Source organism: Pelobates fuscus, chromosome 5 (assembly GCF_036172605.1).
Source record: "Pelobates fuscus isolate aPelFus1 chromosome 5, aPelFus1.pri, whole genome shotgun sequence".
Taxonomy (NCBI): Eukaryota; Metazoa; Chordata; class Amphibia; order Anura; family Pelobatidae; genus Pelobates; species Pelobates fuscus.
The window spans coordinates 183530345-183549655 of NC_086321.1; the positions used below are offsets into that span (position 1 = coordinate 183530345).

Genomic DNA, 19311 nt, shown 5'->3' on the forward strand with positions numbered 1-19311 from the left:
GCAAACTTATAGTACTCCTTATGTGTTTCTAGTACCCTTGCACTGGTACACTACCTCTACACCTTTTTGTACATAAAATGGTGTTTTAACATATGTCACTATTGTGGCTTTTTCTTTCCACAATTTTAAAGCATGCTGTGTTATATTGTGACTTTAAAAACATTAATAATGCTATGTTTATATTAATGGATAATTAATTTAATAGAGAGAGAGAATACACCACAGTGAATCATGTGTTATGGGAAAATAATGCTTTCAAGCAGCTTTGCAGGCATAATGATAAACTACTAGGCTGAAGGTCAAGTGCTTTGTAAATGTCTCCAGTATGCTACTGTGAAATTATTTTCCCGAATACATATTTCACCACTGTGTATTTTTTATATCACATGTTTTTTTTTATTAATGCTAATGTAAACACTAAGGTTAAGGCTAGAGTTCTTTTACTCTTAGGACAGCATTGGCATAAACATGTACTGGCCATACCAAGATAACTAGGAGTTCCATTCCAGTGCATCTGCTGCTATCAGCTGCTAATGTCTTTAACCTCTTAAGGACCAAACGTCTGGAATAAAAGGGAATCATGACATGACACACATGTCATGTGTCCTTAAGGGGTTAAATAAGCAACTCTCCATTTAGTGATATGCACCGAGAGCAGCTGGAGAGATAGAATCATACTGTCCTTGTCTTCCCAACTCCTCTGCTGGTATATATATATACACCGGTATATCCTTATTGTGAAAGAGCTAATTGAAAATTGTGAAACTATCCTGGGAAAATAACCAGCAGATCATATACTCTCTGTCTATCTTCTTTTGGCCTTTGTTACATATTTTGTAGTCCTGTTCTTGAATTTACACATCAAAAGAGCAAAGTTAATGTTTGCCAATGGTGCCCAGGCAAATATGTAGACAGAATATGCGTTCATTCAGTCCCCCTGAGTATAAGGGAATAAGTTTGCATTAAAAGAGGCTTGGGGGGTATTTGCCCTTACATTGCTTCCCGGTGCAATGCTAGTTACAACCTGAAAGCAATGGCCTCTGCAAAATAAAAAATAAAATAAAAAATCAACATGTTTGCTGTGAAAAGTAGTTTTAAACAAATTGAAAAAAACTTTAGAGTCTCTCTTTCAAAATGGAAAACATTTATGGTTTAAAAGTGTAAATCAGTAATAAGAAATGGATGTTCCTGTATTACGTTAGCATTCAATCCAGTTAGAGAAAAATCTATTTTCCATTTTTGTATACATGCTTGGAAATGATGCATTTTAATGAGGGTGGAGCATTTTTATTAAAATGAGTCATTCTGATGCAGGCTTACAACATTTTGTGCCCTACATATGTAAGTAGCAGGAGCAGACCAATCAGGTTGTAAGTTAAGAGAAATGTAATTACGTGCACTGCTCTCGCAATGTGTCCTGGGCCGATGAGCACTGTACTCAATAGTAAAAAAAACTGGCCTTATCGTGACCAAGGCTACATTGTGTAAAATGACTCAGACTTTTGTTAGAAAAAGTGAAAATGAAATTGAAAACAAAGTAGTGTCATATGAACTTGCAAATTATGGAATGATCAAGGCTTGTGTCAGAACGATGGAGTTAAAATAATATACACACCCTTTACATAACAATACTTTTCTCGGAATATCCTTAGAAGGCTATCAAGACTAGAGTGATGGAGATATTAACTTTAAAAAAGTTCTCTCAGTAGAATTGTAGCTAAAATTGTCAATATGCAAGGAGACCAAGACACACCAGAGCTTAATACGAACGTAACAAAATGGACAGGGCTATTATTTTCACAAGTGATCTGTACTTTTCCATTTTCACTTTTCTGACTATACTCACACCCCGGTGGATTTGGGGAGCCCTTGAGCAGTTTGCAGTCTGTGAGTTTGAAAGACATGTCACTTATAACCTCTTTGGGGCCTATGATGTTAGAGCACAACTCTTTGATTTGTATACCATTTGTATCATGGATAAACGTGTTCCGTCGTCTACATTCGTTTCGAAACTTGAGGTTTCGATCCTTTATGGTGACATTACAATTGATTTTGGCATGGTCTTGTACAATATGTTTTTCCATGAAGCTTTTGAGATTCTGACACTGACAGAAAACAGAAAAACTGAGAATTATTCCAAGTGTAATGAACGAAAATGGAGACATCATGAAAACCAAGATCTGGAAAGAAAAATAAACAGAGAAAAAGGTCAAAAGTCATCCATTTGGTCTCTCTGCATATCCTGATTAAGATACTAAAGTCATCTCAAAGTGGTTTGGGTGTAGAGGCCCTATAGTTTTAACCCAGAAATGCAAAACATTTTAGTTTTGTAGAATTTGATGGTGCTTGGTGAAAACATTTCACCTGGTTTCTAATCTTTTCTCATTTGAGTATTTTTGAATAACTCATTTGACTATATATTCACATATATGTACAGCTGTTATTTGCTATTCATTAGTACAGATTTTCTCCTACTATTCATGTATTTTTTTAATGGCACTGTACATATACTTTTGTTGCTGAAGTAATTCATATATATTTCCAGGGCTGGCGCGTCCATAAGGCGGCACAGGCGGCGGCCTTAGGGCACACCGGCTCTGGGGGCGCAAAATTCCAGTGACCGGCAGTGCTCCCTCCTGCCTGGTCACCTCCTGGATCCCCAGAGCGGCGCGGCGTGCGGCTGAATTGGATTAGGATGCAGCGAGGGAGCTCTGATCTCTCTGACCGGCTCCCTCGTGCGCCTTTTGCTGATGCCCGCAGCATCAGAAAACAGCCTGCGAGGGAGCAGATCAGAGAGATCAGAGCTCCCTCACCGCCTCCTAATCCAGTTCAGCCGCACGCCTACCACTGGACCACCAATGAGAGACCTATGCCAGCTCTCCAGGTAGGGAAGCTGGGTGGGAAATTTTAATTTAATTTAGATTATTACTGTGTATGTATGTGTGTGTGCATGTGAGTGTGCATGTCAGTGTGTATGTGTGTCTGTGAGTTTGTGTGTGTGTGAGTGAGTGTGTGTGTGTGTGTGCGTCTGTCAGTGTGTGTGTCTGTGAGTTTGTGTGTGAGTGAGTGTGTCTGTCGGTGTGTGTGTGTGTGCGCATGTCAGTGAGTTTGTGTGTCTGTCAGTGTGTGTGTGTGCATGTGAGTGTGTGTCTGTCAGTGTGTGTGTAAGTGTGTCTATGAGTTTGTGTGTGAGTGAGTGTGTCTGTCAGTGTGTGTGTTCGAGTATGTGTGTCTGTGAGTTTGTGTGTGTGTGTGCATGTGAGTATGTGTGTCTGTGAGTGTCTGTCAGTGTGCGTGTCAGTGTCTGTCAATGAATGAGTGTGTCAGATAAGTGAGTCTGGCTGTCAGAGGCGTCTGTGTGTTTGTCTTGGAGTGTGTGTGACTGTCAGTGTTTATACACCCCTGACTGTACCGTGGTACAGGAACTTCTGTTTCCTGTACCTGGCAGGACTGACAGGAAAAGCTCACAGTACCGGGATTCGCTCCGCTCAGCCACGCTACAAGAAAGGTAGGAGGCACACCAGGAAGGGGAGGGGACCACTATGGGGGTGGGTGGCGCACCAAGGGACAGGGAGAGGAGGGGAGAAATACCCTGAGGTACAGGAAAAGGAGGGAGGGGGGAAAGGAACACTAAGCGACAGGGAACAGAGGGGGGAGGGGAGAGGAACACTAAGGGACAGGGAAAGGAGGAGAGGGGAGAGGAACAGTAAGGGTCAGAGAAGGGAGGGGACCATTAAGGGACGGGGAGAGGGGCTCGATGTGAAAGAAACACACATCGGGGCTTGAGAAGGAAAGAGACACACACAAAGGAGCTGGGAAGAGTAAAAGACACAAGGGCTGGGAGAAAAGGAGTCACACAAAGGGTCTGGGAGGAGTAAGACACACAAAATGTGGGAGGATGTAAGAGTCCTACAAAGAGGAGACATAGGAGACACACAAAGGCAAAAATAGGAGATAAAATACACTAAAGGGAGTCAGATATTTAAAGACACAAACACAAAAAGGGAGGTTAAGAGGCACACAGGTGCAGATGTTTTTGGGGGGGCGGAAAAATGCATCTTCGCCTATGTACCCAAAATTCTTTGCACCGGCCCTGTATATTTCTATTCATCATGATAGGCATTCATTGATTATATATGCATTGTGTAAATTTTCCTTTGATTTACTATCGGTAAGAGATTACTAGTTCTGACTTTTTTTTTCTCCTCATGTTTTTGGATTGATATTATGAATGGGTTAATCCCGTCTCAATATGTTTATATTACCTCCTCCCTCTTTTTCTTTGCCTTTCATTAATTATATGCAACTGTGTATATAAAATGGGAATTGAATTATATTGTGTCCAGCCTTTGAAAAAGCAAGAATACACAAGGAATGCATTAAACTAAGGAGGTCATTTTTCTGTAGAATTTTCTCTCTCTCTCTCTCTCTCTCTCTCTCTCTCTCTATATATATATATATATATATATATATATATATACACATACACTGATCAACCACAACATTAAAAATGCTTGCCTAATATTGTGTAGCTGCCCCTGGTGCATTTTATTCTAATCACAGTGGGCCAGCGAAGGGGGGTGGACCAGATAGCAGTGATGCTTGTCATCACCAATGACAAGCATGGCAGCTCTCAAAGTGTGAAATTTGGTTCAATGCTCTTCCAGATAGGGGCGGATCCAGAACCAAATCTCAGGAGAGGCACTGGTGGTTAGCTGCAGTGGAGGGATAAGGGGCTCTAGTGTAGGGGATAGGACGCTGTAAACGTATGCGGCCACACACAGGGACATGGAAACACAATAACACACAGACTCACACTGACACATACTCAGATACACAGTGACACACACAAATACACACATACACACAGATGTATACTCAGATACACACTGACAAACATCAGTACTCACAGATACACTGACACAAACACACATATGCACACACATACTCATAGATATAGACTGACACACACAAACACACTTACACATACACACATACTCATAGATACACACTGACACATACCTAAACATACACACTGGCACACCCACAAATTGCCATTAACATATTGTTAGCCACCCCCCTGATTCCATACCTTTTGAATGAGATGGATGTTCCTGATGGGAGTCTGAGCTAACTGCATGCAGAGCTCCCTCCTCCTCTCTAAATTGCTTCTTCATCATTCCTTCCAGCACGCGTGGTCTAAATGCTGGGAGGAAGTAACAGTCACTTCCTCCCAGACACTCCCTGCAACATTAAAGGGACCCAAAAGGGGCTGCAGCACCCGACCCGGCCCCTGATAAGGTAGTTCCTCTACAGGGAGAGAAATAGCCCCATTACACCCCTACCCCTCCCCCCCACCCTGGATCCGCCACTGCTTACAGGGTAGACCATGCGCAGAGCCCTGTTAGAGAGCTCTCACATGAGAAAAAGGCCATGTATTTGTTTGCGCTGTGTTTGCTTGTGACGTTTCTCTGGTGTTTCCATAAGTGGAATGTCAGAGTACAAAAAAGGTCCAGTAAAGCGTATTGTGCATGTGTTTGGAGATCTTGTTTGTTGGATTGCGTGTGTAGAGAGCTGATTGTGGTGTGTCATTTTCTGTAAATAGGTCGGTTTCCGTCGTGTTGTGGTGTTATATGTGTAGAAGAATGTTACACTGTATACAATTTAATAAAAAAGTATACAAACATAGACAAGATTCAGCTGTAAGCGTTTGCAACACTTACAACAATCAAGTAACACACATTCATATAAAATGTAAGTTACTTAGCCAGTCAGTGTAATGACAGGAATGAATAAGTAGATAACTCCCTAATTCCCACGGTATTAGGGAGCTATCTACTAAAAGGCTGAAAGACCTAAATTGGTCTTTCAGACAAATTTACTAATACTAAGTAAAGATTACTTAGTATTAGTAAATTATGCCCCTACTCGCTATACCGCGAGTAGGGGCATGTCTATTAAACAGTGAGCAGCCTGTGGCTGCTCACTGTAAAAAAAAAAAAAAGGTCCTATTGTAATTTGACTCATAACTCTCTGATTGGTGGGTTAAGTAACCAATCAGAGTGTTATGAGTCAAATTACACAGCGTGGGAAAATTCCAAAGAACTTTCCCCTCGCTGTGTAAAATGACACAGAGCACTCTGAATGGTGGATTTCAAACCAACCAATCAGAGTGCTGTGACAGGTAAATGTAGAGACTTACCTGTCAGTCTCTTCATTTACCTGTCAGAGCACTCTGATTGGATGGCTTAAACCCACCAATCAGAGTGCTCTGTGCCTAATTGCAGGGCAGGGCAAGGCTTTATAAGCCTTCCCCCGCCCTGCAGAGCTCAGTCTGCGCGGAGCCCTCACCGGGTGAAGAAGGATTTATCTTTTTGCGCTTGTTTTTTGTTTTTTTTAATTGCGTTGGTTATTATTGATTTTTATTTGGCCTTTTTTGGGGCTGAAAAAAAGAAGATTTTAGAAGAAAGAAAACATCGAATGGTAAGTTTATTTTTATTTTTACAGGTACTTAGTTAAATGGTCCCCCCTCATTATTTTAAGGGTGAGGGGGGTAGGTAGGAGTTTATTTGTTTGGGGAGGGGGTGACTAGGGGTTTGGGGACCTCTAGTCACCTGGGGGGAGGGGGGTTACATTTTCATTTAGGGCCCCCACCCACCGCTCAGGGGTGGGGGCCAGTGGGGAGGACAATAGGTCCCCCCCTTATTCTTGTTTAGGGCCCCCACCTACCGCTCAGGGGTGGGGGCCAGGGGGGCAATAGGTTCCCCCCCCAGTTTGTATTTAGGGCCCCCACCTGCCACTCAGGGGTGGGGGCCAGGGGGAGGACATTAGGTCCCCCCCAATTTGTATTTAGGGCCCCCACCCACTGCTCAGGGGTAGGGGCCAGGGGGGAGGACATTAGGTCCCCCCCAATTTGTATTTAGGGCCCCCACCCACTGCTCAGGGGTAGGGGCCAGGGGGAAGGACAATAGGTCCCCCCTTATTCTTGTTTAGGGCCCCCACCCACCGCTCAGGGGTGGGGGCCAGGGGGAGGACATTAGGTCACCCCCTTATTCTTGTTTAGGGCCCCCACCCACTGCTCAGGGTGCTCACTGTTTAATAGACATGCCCCTACTCGCGGTATAGCGACATAGCGAGTAGGGGCACAATTTACTAACACTAAGTAATTTTTTACTTAGTATTAGTAAATTTGGCTGAAAGACCAATTTAGGTCTTTCAGCCTTTTGGTAGATAACTCCCTAATACCGTGGGAATTAGGGAGTTATCTACCAAGCGGCTGCAACAAAAGTCCCAAAATGCCGAAGTTGGCGAAGTTCCGAAGTGTCTAAGATCCGAAGTGTTCAAGTGGCGAAGTTGCCGAAGTTCCAAAGTGTCAAATTGCTGAATTGCCGAAGTCCCGAATTGATGAAGTCCCGAATTTCGGAATGCCGAACCGAGCCGAATATTTTCCCCATGCACATGCCTACGTGTGAGGTTGTAGAAAGTGTGTGTGTACAAGCGATCTAATGTGTGAATAGGGGATTCAGAGTATGTATGTCAGGCACGCAGTGTGTTTAGGTGATGTAGTGTGTGTCTACAAGGGATCTTTTGTGTGTGTACAGGATCCTGTGTGTATAGGGGATCTAGTGAGTGTGAGTGATACAATGTTTGTGTGAGGGGTGCAGTGTGTGTGTGATTTTTTTATTTATTTGTTTTTAACTCGAAGGAAAAATATTAACTTTGAAATGCAGTGATGTCAAATATATATATGTTCTTAAAATATTGGAAAGGAGTAGGCACTCACAGGACTTTTTTAATGAAAAAGTAAAAAAGTTTTTAATTGTGCAGCGTCAATGTTTCGGACCCACTCGTGGTCCTTTTCTAAAGAGGTCTGGCGCATACACCTGAATGCTTCAGATCAGCAAACTGCTAAACCTTTGGCTTTTATAGAGGTTGTCACACTTGCTGATGATCAAGTGTATCAGCACCTGTCTGCTTAATTCCCATGGAAGCAGTAAGAGTCTACTTAGTTTTCCGCACATGGCAGCGACGTACATACCGCGGTCGCAGGTGTCGCAGCTGCGACCGGGCCCGCCACTCCAGGGGGCCCCCTGTGACCGGGTATCTGCCGCAATCATCGTCTGCGGCCCCGGCCCGTGCGACATACCACTGGGGCCGCCATCCAATGGGTCCATCGGGTGGCCCATGCTGTCTGGGCCACCCATGCTGTCAGGGCCACCAAGTGGGAACTCTGACTCCCATCCACCTGAGCCACCACTGGACCCCAGGGAAAATCACCCTCCTGCACCTAAAAGGTAGGAAACAGGAGGGTGACTTAACCCCTTAAGGACACATGACGTGTGTGACACGTCATGATTCCTTTTTATTCCAGAAGTTTGGTCCTTAAGGGGTTAAACATTTTGTGTGTTTGTGTGTGTGTGTGTGTGTGTGTGTTTGTATGTATGTATGTGCCTGTCTGTCTGTATGTGTGTCTGTCTGCGTGTATGTATGTCTTTGTATGTATTTGTGTGTGCTTGTCTGTATGTGTCTGTCTGTATGTGTGTGTGTGTCTGTATGTGTGCCTGTCTGTTTGTATGTATGTGTCTGTGTGCCTGTATGTGTGCATGTGTCTGTGTCAGTCTATATGTATGTGTCTGTGTGTGTCTATATGTATATATGTGGGCCTGTCTGTTTGTATGTATGTGTATGTGTCTATGTGTGCATGTGTGTCTCTATGTATGTGTGTGTGTGTGTCTGTCGGGGGCCCACGGATCATTTTCGCACTGGGACCCCATGGTTTGTGTGTACGCCACTGACACACGACCTCTCTATTTTAGAGATAGAGATATAGATACGCACATATATATATATATATAAAAATAGAAAAAAAACCTGCACTCACGCTTTAAATAACTCCAATACCAGGTACATACGCCAAAGCTCCAGCAGACACAAATAGCAGAAAAAGATGGCTGCTCACCGGATTTTTTAAAAAAAACCAAAAAAATGTATTGAGACATATTTAAAAAGACCAACGTTTCAGTCCCAGCTCGGGACTTTCCTCCGGGTCTAAATGATCTGCTATTTAGACCCTGAGGAAAGTCCCGAGCTGGGACTGAAACGTTGTTTTTTTTAAATATGTCTCAATACATTTTTTTTTTTTTTTTAAATCCGGTGAGCAGCCATCTTTTTCTGCTATATATATATATATATATATATATATATATATATATATATATATATATAAAGCGAAGTGAAAATGGAAAGCACTCCAAGGACTTCTTAAAATATTACTTTTATTCGGTCAAAATAAAACGGTCAACGTTTCAGCCCGATATACTCAGGCTTTCCTCAGGACACAGCACACAACAAACAATAACCCCATGTTATATAGCATAAAACATAATGCTTACTTACCCCCACCTGTGTTGCATCCGACTCTCAGGGCGACCGGAACGAGACTGCCGCGGGCTGATGACGCGAGTCGCAAGCCACGTGGTGTCGCGCTCAATGACGCAACCCCGGAGTCGTTGCCATGGATATCTGTATATACAAATAATAAAAACTTTAAAAACAACCCTGTAAATGAAATTATGATAGAAGCTGCAACTGTACTGTCGATAGGGATCCTAAACAGGCAAAATTAGATCTTTAAATATATTCAAGATCGAAATGACCACATTCTAATACTCATCAAAGAAGATAGTCGTAATGATACTGTGCGAGCATACATAACGGTTAATGCAAAACAAGAGATCCAAATACATTGAATAATGATTTAGTGCACTATATAGATAGTGAAATAATTTAAGGAAAAACTGTCAATGTTTTATACTGGCTGTCACGATGCTGCAACCAGACCAAACCACGGACTCCTACTCCCATGATTCCCATCATCTCAAGAAGTACTAATTAACTATCCATTAATCCTCAAACAGTTATCCTAGAACCACAAATTCAACGTGAACCAGTAAATACAGACTGCATATCAATACCAGACATTGGTCATTACCATATAGTGGCAATATCCTTGTAATGCATACTAAACACAGATAAATATACATCCTATTCCATACTCTACTCCAAAAAATTAAATGTAGAATGATCCAAATAAATAGACCATTCTATACAACTCTTAACCAATTTACATGATATGAACAATATGGAGGATTGTGTATTCGATATGGTCTCACAAGGACTACTTGATAATACTATTATAAAGAAAGGTAAATCTGCATGACACATATTCTTAATGTCAGACAATAACGATCAATATCACTACTACCAAGTCACTAAAGGTAAGTGATCGGCCTCTCCCCAAGGGTGGGCTCACAATCACCCCTTACTCGTGACCATCAATCCTTGTATATAGTACAAACAGGTACAGTGGAGACATTTAAACATGTATGCCTATCCCCCAGGGTGAGCATCACATGTTGTCCACATATTATAGAAATGCCGATAAGCTGTATTTCTCATTAAGGCCGTTTGGATATACGGTTCTCAGAGTCCTTATCCAAAAAAGTTCACGTTGGAGCAACATTTTTTTCCTGTCCCCTCCTCTCCGTGGAACTGGAACGTGATCAATGGCCATCAATTTTAAAGTTGGTAACGTATGTCCCTGTTCCAAAAAATGTTTAGCCACAGGAAGGTCTGACTTCTGGTCCCTATATGCCACTCTGATACTTGACCTATGATTACGGATACGTTCACGTAATGGTAGGTCGGTTTTTCCAATGTACGTTAACCCACAAGGGCAGCTTAGTTTGTACACTACAAAGTCGGTAGTACAAGTCAATCGATGCCTGATAATGTACTTTTTTCCAGTGTGGGGGTGGGTGAAGAATTTCCCGGGTAGCATGTGTCCACAAGTGACACATCCTAAACATCTGTAACAACCTGGGTTCATCACTTTTTCTTCTTGTAGGTAACAGTGCGTGGGATCCGTTCTGACCAATAGGTCCTTAAGGCTTTTGTTACGCTTGTAGCACATCATTGGCGGGTGCCGAAACTGCTCCGGCAGTGTGACGTCATTTTTCAAAATTCTCCAATTTTGGTTAATGATTTCTTTAAATTGTAGGGAAGCCGTTGAATAGGTTGTTGGGAACACCAATCTTTCCATGGTCGATTTATCCGATGTAGGACAAATTTGTTGGCATTTGTCCAATGCCTTCTGTAGTGTGTAGTTGCTGTAACCACGTTGTCGGAACTTTTCCCACATATCACTCAATTGAGCTTCAGCCTTCACTTTGTTGGAGTTGTTCCTTAACACCCTAAGGAATTGCGAATATGGTAGAGATTCCCTCAATGCTTTGGGATGGAAACTACTAGCTTGTAGAAGCGTATTCCTATCCGTAGGTTTTGAATATAGTGTATAAGCCAACTTATTGCCTTCTTTGTAAACTCGTACATCCAAAAAGTCTACAGTCAACGGATCGACGGTCATGGTCAATTGCACATTAGGCGTACAGGAGTTGATATTTCGTACCATACTCTCTGCGGTACTAATGTCCCCCCTAATGATCATGAAAATATCATCGATATATCGTCCGTATAATATGATGTTGTCAAGAAAGGGTTCCAGAATATATCGTGATTCAAAGCAAAACATATAGCCATTGGCATACATTGGAGCCATGGATGCTCCCATGGACGTGCCCGCTATCTGTCTATACCAACTTGACTCGAAACGAAAGTAGTTTTGAGTGAGGACTAATTCCAAAATTTCCAACACATAATCAATGGAGGGTCCCTCGTATTTCGTTGAATCCTGAAGTATTTGTCTCATAGCTTGTATCCCCCCCATATGGGGTATGATGGTATAGAGACTTTTAACATCACATGTTACCAGAGCAGTCGGTTCTATTGGTAACTCCACAGAGGAAATGAGTTTAATGAAGTTAGGAGTATCCTTAATGTACGTTGGTAACAACTCTATAGATTCTTTAAATAGAAAATCCAGCCATCTTGCCAAAGGCTCCAAGATGCCCCCAACCGCCGAGACGATTGGCCTTCCCGGGGGTTTTTGGAGGTTCTTGTGGACCTTCGGGAGTGTATAGATCACTGGTGTTCTGGGGTTGGACTGATGCAAAAATTCCCAGAGATCCCTGTCAATTAATTCATTCTCCAAGCCCTTCTGCAGAGCATTTTCAATCAACGTGTTAACTTGAATGGTAGGGTCTCCCTGTAGTTTCAAGTAAGTGTTGGAATCAGATAGTTGGTCTAAAATTTCCAATCTGTAGTCACTGTAGTCTTGGATGACGATCCCGCCACCCTTGTCCGCTTGTCTGATGACAATGTTCCTATCGGTAGCCAAGGACTTGATAGTCTCCCTATCCTGTTTAGAGCAGTTGGAACGGTATGGGTGTATGGTTCCCAAATGGTCTGTAGTTTCCTTGCATACTGATCTCAGAAAGGTTTTTATAGTGGCTTGATTGGGCATAGGGTCAAAGGTGCTTTTCTTCTTGAATGGTACCGTTGGATTCACCAATGGAGTTGGTTTATTTTTGAAGTAGTCCTTGAGTCGCATTGATCTTCCGAATTTATACAATTCAACTTCCCAATCTAATGCATTCGGTCTGGCTGTGGGTACAAACGACAACCCCTTGCTTAATAATTTCATTTCTGCTGCCGTCAAGACCCTAGAGGATAAATTGAAAATCGGTATTATCTCCTCTGGCGTGGAGGTTTGCCTCTTGCCCCAGAAGGTTCTCCCCTTCTGTCCACGTCTAGTGATCGTCCGTCTTCTGAGGTTGTGATTCTGTTCCGATAACGTGTTTGTATGCCCAAGTGATCTTGGACTGTACTTTCTAAAAAAGGTTGCACTTGTGATGTTCTTGCAATTCTCTCCTCTCCAATCTCCCTGTTGTGGTCAGATTCAGAGCTGGATTCCCCAGAGGTTTTGTCAATTGTAAATTGTTTAGGTTTCTGTATATATCTTTTCTTTCTCGCAAATCCGGGACGGTCACTAGTGCCGCTTCGCTTATATTTGTATATACAGATATCCATGGCAACGACTCCGGGGTTGCGTCATTGAGCGCGACACCACGTGGCTTGCGACTCGCGTCATCAGCCCGCGGCAGTCTCGTTCCGGTCGCCCTGAGAGTCGGATGCAACACAGGTGGGGGTAAGTAAGCATTATGTTTTATGCTATATAACATGGGGTTATTGTTTGTTGTGTGCTGTGTCCTGAGGAAAGCCTGAGTATATCGGGCTGAAACGTTGACCGTTTTATTTTGACCGAATAAAAGTTATATTTTAAGAAGTCCTTGGAGTGCTTTCCATTTTCACTTCGCTTTATATTTCCATGTTTGGATTTAGCACCGGGCAGTATATCGTTTTGGTTTGGGTGGAGTGCAGGAATTTTTGGTATTTGGATTTTTATATATATATATATATATATATATATATATATATATATACACACACACACACACACACACACACACACACACGGAGGAATGAGACACATGAGGGGTCTGGAGGAATGAGACACATGAGGGGTCTGGAGGAATGAGTGACATGGAGGGACGGCTGGGGTGGGGAATGAGTATGTGGAAGGGTTTCGGGGGAATGAGACATGTGGGGGAGATGGGATGCATGGAGTAGCTGGGACAGAGAGGCTGGGGAAGGGGCAAAAGAGGCTTTTGCTAAACCCATTTGATTCTAGTCATATCGACTAAAATCTACTGAAGATTTAGTTAACTTGACTAAAACTAAAAACAATTCAGATGCTTAATACGACTAAAACTAAAATGAAATTTGACATCAAAATTAATACTGTATTATAAACACACACCCAGAAATAAAAAATGTATCGATTACACACCAAAACACATTGTATGTTTTCCTTACTTACACACACTTCATCCCACACACAAACACTACACTCCCTACACAAACTGGATTCTCTATACACTACATTCCATAAACACAAATGACATTGTTTACATTAATAACGCTCAACACAAACTCCACTTCCTGTGAACAGACTCAGGTGTGGTCTCTGTGGGTGGAATCAGTGGCAGCAGGCCCAGGCATTGAGCTGTGTAAAGGAACCCTAACATTGATTTGTACTACCACTATCAGGGCTCAGAATTTTCAGTGGCCACTAGCCATAGGCAAGTGAAAGTGAGTAGAAATTTACCCCTGGTGGGCATGCTATGGAGCCTCCAGGCTTGCAGTCGTGTTACCATAAAGGTCTTGAAATTTTAAACATTGCCATCATATGCCAGAAATATCCCAAGCATACATGGCCATCATATCCCCACTATCCTCTGAATATGCATGTGCTGAGAACCATGGGGTTTTATTTTGCTTGGCTTTGACAAAGCTGTCCAGCATTTGATCCAAATTCTGTTTTTAGTGTTGCCTGATAATGCAGACCTGCATCCTGGATACTTTTATAACAGTTTTCACACACACGTGGATAGCTGCTGGGAAACTACTCTGCTAGCTTTTCTAAAGAGTTGAACGTATCAGTGAGGAGGAGACGTGATGGTGTCACATAGAGATAAAATGTACACTTCTGTTACATGTAGCCAAGTATGCTGTTAGTAATCAAATAACAACTTCCATATATGGCACTCACAACGTTCTAATTGTAAAGCAGGATAGAACAAAACGATATTGAATGTTAGAAGAAAGTCTGTGCTCTGTATGGAAGTCACCCACACATTCCGTGGCGCAGTACACTTACTGGAGACTCTGTGCAGGCTGATTGTTGCAGTCTAGGCCACTGGGAGTCAGGAGGATCTCTGTTTATTATTAAACTGATATGACGATTTCTTTGGTACAGCCCTTCAGTTATCCCCCTGTCCAGGACAGACTTAGATCCAGACTTCACAGCGTTACTGGTTGTTTTTAGAAGGTCACTTCCCGGTATGGCTTCAATATGGCCCCTTTTACTCTATACAGCTCGCTATTATTATCTCACCATCCCAGCATTCCCAGTCCTTCTTAGTATATACAGGAACACAGCAGGGATTTTTTTTTTACATTTTGTTTTATAATTCCCATTCTCCCTCTAGTGGTTGTTTTGAGGCAGTGCAGAGAGAGACCAAACAATGACAGCTGTATTACCCATGTACAGTCTAAGAATCTATTAAGTTGTGATTTTGGGATACAGATAAAGCGTATACAGTCTTGTACATTATAAAAAAAATCCTATACGTAAACCTAACATGACACATGATGGAAAATTTCCACCAGGATCCCCCAGGTTGCCCAGATATAGTTGTGACAAGTGGTACAATTGTCTGGGACCTAACTGACTCTTACTAAAAATGGGATCTTGTTCAAAAAGGCAAATGCTGAATTGAAGTGTACATTTCTGACATTTCAGTTGATTTTTAGGCAGCATGACACAGTGAGAAACCATCAGTGGGGTTTGACAGCACTAGACTTGAGGCAGGTCACTTCCCGAAAAATAAACAAGAAAAGTTGCAGGGTGTGTTAACAGATGGACAGAAGAACCAAAACCATTTTTTACTGCCCTGATTGCCCCTCTTAGCCTGGCCTTTACATTGGGAACCGTTATAAAGTTTACCACACGCAGAGTAAATAAGTTGTGGCACTGTATGCAATTAATTTATTTTAATTTTGTTGTTAAATTTCTTCTGTTTAAAAGTTATAGATGCTAAGAACGTTAAGGGCGATGGAGGCTGCTAAAATTCTAAACGCTTACTCTGACTATTTTATTATTATATTTATGTACATATTTGAAGTGGGAGGTAGTGTGTGGGTAGTTGGAGAGTTTAGTGTTATGTAGGGTTAGGAGCTAAAAGACAAAAAAATGAAAAAATATTTTTTTAATATAGAAAAGAATTTGTAAAAATAGCTTATAGCATTATTTAGATAAAGTTCTTGTGTATATAGTTCAAAGCCGAGGAGGCCTACAGAATTCTGACAGTGGACAGAGGTGACAGACAGTGCCTCAGAGTTTGACCCAGGTTATTGCAATGATTACGTTTTGCCTGATTCTGCAGGGTTCACAGCATAAAGACAAGATTCCTCTAGTGGTGCCTGTGATGCAGATGATTAGGCAGTCCCTAATAATTGTATGCAAAATACCCCCCATTCACAGCAAATAGTAACATGCTCGTTTGTAATTTAAATTGACGAGCTGCTTATATTTAAAAATAGATGGGGTATTTGGGAGGTAATTTGCAATTATACGCCGTTAAAATGCTCTAAAATGAGACATAGGCATAGCATCAAGTTTGGAAAAATATAGAATTAGTGTACCTCAAACTTTTCTTTTCAACGTCTATATGTAACCTATTGTTTCTACTGTAAGAAATGATAGGCCTTTTGGGTAGTTTGAATTAGCAACTAACTAAAAGAACACAGACCTATAAACACCATCTATGAAAATTCACACTTAAAAACCTGAAATGGTCTCATCTCACAAAATGATCATATATTGGGTATATTGTTTTACTCATAAGATATAACTGAGCATAATTTGGGAGTGGTGGTGGGGGTGAGAGGGGTTATAACAGTGGCATGTATCAAATGTACAAAATACCCAGCAATAATGCAACAGGTATGTGAATGCCATTTTCTTTTACCACAAACTTTGACATAACTGGAGAAAAAAATGGTGGTAAGTTATATGCCATGAGATATCCTGGAGTGTCTACTTTCACAAATGGTAGGCCTTTGTGGGGTTATCTGAACAGTCAAACTGCTATAAAGCATCAAAATGAAACATAGGCCCATCAAATCCGTCTCTCAAAATTCTACTGTAAAAACTGAAAAGGCCAGGTCTCCTATATGGCATTCTAGTGCCACGAAATAATGCCAAAGGAGTACATGGGGGATATTGTTTTACCCAGAAGAGTAAGTTGAGCATAGTTTGTGGGTTTGATCATATTGGTACATGTTAAAGGGAAACTCCAGTGCCAGGAAAACAATCCGTTTTTCTGGCACTGGAGGGTCCCTCTCCCTCCCACCCACCAATCCCCGGTTACTGAAGGGGTGAAAACCCCTTCAGTCACTTACCTGAGGCAGCGACAATGTCCCTTGTCTCTGCCTCCTCCTCCGCGCCGCTCCTCCCTGTGATTCTGTTGGACGGTGGGCGAGACTGATCCCGCCCACCGGCCGAGGAGACCTAATGCGCATTAGCGCTCCCCATAGGAAAGCATTGAAAAATATTTTCAATGCTTTCCTATGGGGATTTGAGCGACGCTGGAGGTCCTCACACAGCGTGAGGATGTCCTGCGACGCTCTAGCAAGGAAAATCCTTGCTATAATCCAGGAAGTGACCTCTACTAGACAGCCACTAGAGGTGGAGTTAACCCTGCAAGGTAATCATTGCAGTTTATAAAAAACTGCAATAATTACACTTGCAGGGTTAGGAGTAGTGGGAGTTGGCACCCAGACCACTCCAATGAGCAGAAGTGGTCTGGGTGCCTGGAGTGTCCCTTTAAGGCACAATATATGCCATATGTCAACGGAGTGCCTACTTTCACAAATGGAAGGCGATTGTGGAGTTATTTGAACAGCTAAACCGCCATAAAGCCCCAAAATGATACACACAGTAATGGCAAAAATAAATTATACCCTCTTTGAATTCTGTGGTTTTACATACCAGGACATAATAACAATCATGTGTTCCATAGCAGGTCTTAAAATTAGGTAAAAACAACCTCAGATGAACAACAACACATTATATATTACACCCTGTCATGATTTATTTAACAACATTTAAAACAAAATGGAGAAACCATGTGTGAAAAAAAGTACACCTTGTGATTTAATAGACTGTAGAACCTTCGTTAGCTGGATTAACTAGAACTAAGCGTTTTCTGTATGACTTTCTCAGTCTCAATGTCACAGGTGGCGGTCTGAAGACCGGGACCCCTGTATGACTGATAAAGATGGGAGTCTCAGCGTGGAAATTGACAATCAGGGTCTGGTGCAGGGTCGCATACAAAAGCCCTGATGCAGCTAAAGCGGTTGCCAGGAGCTGATAATAAGCAGATATGTATCCAGTAATAGAAACAAGGTAAGACTAGAGCAGGCACCAAACAAGAAAATAAGACAAGACTAGAAGAACCCAGAACCAGAGCAGGACAAAAAGCAGAACCCAGAACATGTACACAATACATGAGGGAAACATGAACAGGACATGGACAGGGCAGGACAGGACTGTTCATGAACTGGGAATACAAGACACATTAAAACAAGACAAGAGATACAAGGCAAAACAAGAAGAGAAATAACTAAGTGTGGCGAAACCAACTTCGCCACTGTGAACTGGAGATGCCTGGTTGCTAGCCTCCTGCCCTGTGACTATGGCCCCTGGAAAACTGGTACATTTAAAGATTTATATTTGGGCATGTTGTACTGTATATTGCTGCTGCTGGCCCTTTTAAGATCATCTATGGACATATTGGGACTTTTGGGACTACTGTCCCTTTAAGACTGTGGAACACATTCCAGTATATTGCCTTTCATATTATATATGTTATACTGTGGTCAGTTTTACCTGGGATATGTATGCAGCATTCATCTGATTGTTCGGTAGAATCACTCCATTCATTATATTGAGGGAAACTACCGAACAACCAGACCACCCAGGAATAAGTGTGCCTCCAATTACCATTTGCAACAATGTTGCAAACGGGTAATTGGCAATCCGTGCAGTGTGGTCTTTGTCCTCTGGGTGGCCGCCATTCGGGAGCCGAACACGTGGCGGCGGCCATCTTAAACTACCGAACAGCGGTGTTTTGCCGTCGAGTGTCTGGAACTAAAATCGGACACTCGGGGGCGTGGCCTAGCAGCGGAGCGGAATGGCTGCCTAATCTCTGAGCTCCTCCGTACTCGCCCTGCAAATCGCTAGAAAGCTGCCCCAAACGCAAATATGGGGAAACACACTAAGGCTGGGGGTACCCCCAAACCAGCGGCCACCCGCCCACCTGCAATCCAGGCATCGGTCAGGCAATACATGACCACACAGCCGGACCCATCATCCCAGGCCTCCGCTGAGGCCTTCCTGTACTCGGAGGCCTCATCCATGAGCCCGAACTCCCAGGCCGGTGACGCGAGTGGAGAACCCACAGAACACCCGCCGACAGACTGGATGGCCCTGCTGAGAGCACTGCCTACCAGAGCTGACCTGACCCAAGCCACATCAGCCCTCCATGCCTCGATCCGGGCCGACCTTCAACTAATGAGAGCAGACATGCAGGGTATGGCGGACCGCATGGCGCGGCTGGAAGAGGAACAGGACAACCTCACTGTGGCCCACACCACCACAGAGTCCACGCTTCACAGCCACACTACCCACTTGCAAGCCATGGCGCGCCATGTAGAAGATCTCGACAA

The 19311-nt window shown here is 42.8% G+C and overlaps 1 protein-coding gene across 1 annotated transcript; it reads right to left on the reverse strand.

Annotated features, from left to right (window-relative positions):
* Positions 1 to 1248: 1248 nt before the first annotated feature.
* ANG (angiogenin) lies at positions 1249 to 18917 on the reverse strand. Its single transcript, XM_063456495.1, has 3 exons — positions 18903 to 18917; positions 14678 to 14887; positions 1249 to 2180 (listed from the first exon to the last, which is right to left on the reverse strand). The coding sequence occupies exons 1-3, from the start codon at positions 18915 to 18917 to the stop codon at positions 1689 to 1691; spliced, it is 717 nt and encodes a 238-aa protein (XP_063312565.1). The 3' UTR covers positions 1249 to 1688.
* Between the last annotated feature and the right edge of the window lie 394 nt (positions 18918 to 19311).